Source organism: Arachis duranensis, unplaced genomic scaffold (assembly GCF_000817695.3).
Source record: "Arachis duranensis cultivar V14167 unplaced genomic scaffold, aradu.V14167.gnm2.J7QH unplaced_Scaffold_197674, whole genome shotgun sequence".
In the NCBI taxonomy this organism is placed as follows: domain Eukaryota; kingdom Viridiplantae; phylum Streptophyta; class Magnoliopsida; order Fabales; family Fabaceae; genus Arachis; species Arachis duranensis.
In genome coordinates, this window is record NW_026264541.1 from 9,630 (window position 1) to 10,821 (window position 1,192).

The 1,192-nt window shown below is 27.2% G+C and overlaps 1 protein-coding gene across 1 annotated transcript; it reads right to left on the minus strand.

Annotated features, from left to right (window-relative positions):
• Positions 1 to 260: 260 nt before the first annotated feature.
• Positions 261 to 874, minus strand: LOC107472152 (benzyl alcohol O-benzoyltransferase-like). The gene has a single exon (XM_016091701.3). It carries the CDS (start codon positions 717 to 719, stop codon positions 261 to 263), a length of 459 nt encoding a protein of 152 aa, XP_015947187.1. The 5' UTR covers positions 720 to 874.
• Between the last annotated feature and the right edge of the window lie 318 nt (positions 875 to 1,192).

The following is a 1,192-nucleotide window of genomic DNA, read 5'->3' on the forward strand; positions in this document are numbered from 1 at the left end:
TAATTTTTTTAATATAAAAAATATTATAATTAACTAAATATCTTTTCATAAATTAAAAGTATTCATATTTAAAAATTTAACTAAATTTTTGACCGTATGTATTTTAAAAAAGCTTCTATTAATTTTAATATTTTTTGACATAAAAAAATCTTACTTACAAAATTAAAAGTATTAAAGGAATTGAATTAAAAGAATATATATAAAAATTTAATTAAAATTTAGTAAAAAGATAAAAATTAACAAAATAATTAAACTATTTTTTAAACCTGTATGAGTAGAAGGGGGCAGTTGACAATTCCATCAGAGCCTGGAACATTATAAAGGAGTTCTTGGGAGCATGGAAATGGAGGTTGAAGAGAGCCACGAAGTTGATCAAGTGTTACGTCAGCATCTGCCTCAATAAACAAGACACCCTCCTCGGTACAATCCACCATCAACTTGCGGCCATGACCTTCCCTGATCCTGCCGGCAAATGGGTAGTAAAACACAAGTGTTCTCGAGAGTGCATCTCTTATAACCCTAACTGGGTCTTTTCCTTCCATAGATGGCTTGTGCTGATAAATATGAAAGAGTGGAATTTGGAAACGCAACCCTTCTTGATCATCTATGTCAGATAATAGTTTAACTTCGTGGGGAGTGGGCGAAGCCGGAGCCACCAGCTCCGGTTGGCGCCGTTGGATTGTAAAGACTAAAGAGTGAGACGATGATAGTGAAGTCATGGTATTATCAGAGAAGTTAAGAAAGATTTGGGATAAAAAGAATGGTGGATAAGTGGTTTCAATTTATAGTGATTTAAATATCGTGCCGTAGCTAGGAGTTGTAGTGGCTGAGCTGCTTTTTGTTTTAATCAGGGACATTAAGAGAAGAAGATGAAGATATAACATTATGTTTGATATAGATATAAATATGAAAAAGATTGTATTTTATGTTATTATATTAGTGTATTTTGTATTTTTATAGTAAAGATATAAAAATATTAATAAAAAATATGTTTTTTATTTTTATTTTTTTTATAATTATAATTTTTATTATTTTAATTTTAATTTTGTTTTTTATTGTATGATGAAAGAAAATATAAATAAATTAAATTCTCATAATTTGATTTTTTATATTTAATTTATTATTAAATAAAATATATTTTTATTTTTTATATTTTATGTTTTATTCTTAATGATTTTTTTTGTTCTGTACT

Excerpts from the sequence above, each read along its gene's own strand:
- LOC107472152 (XM_016091701.3), bottom strand. The coding sequence starts at position 719 with ATGACTTCACTATCATCGTCTCACTCTTTAGTCTTTACAATCCAACGG.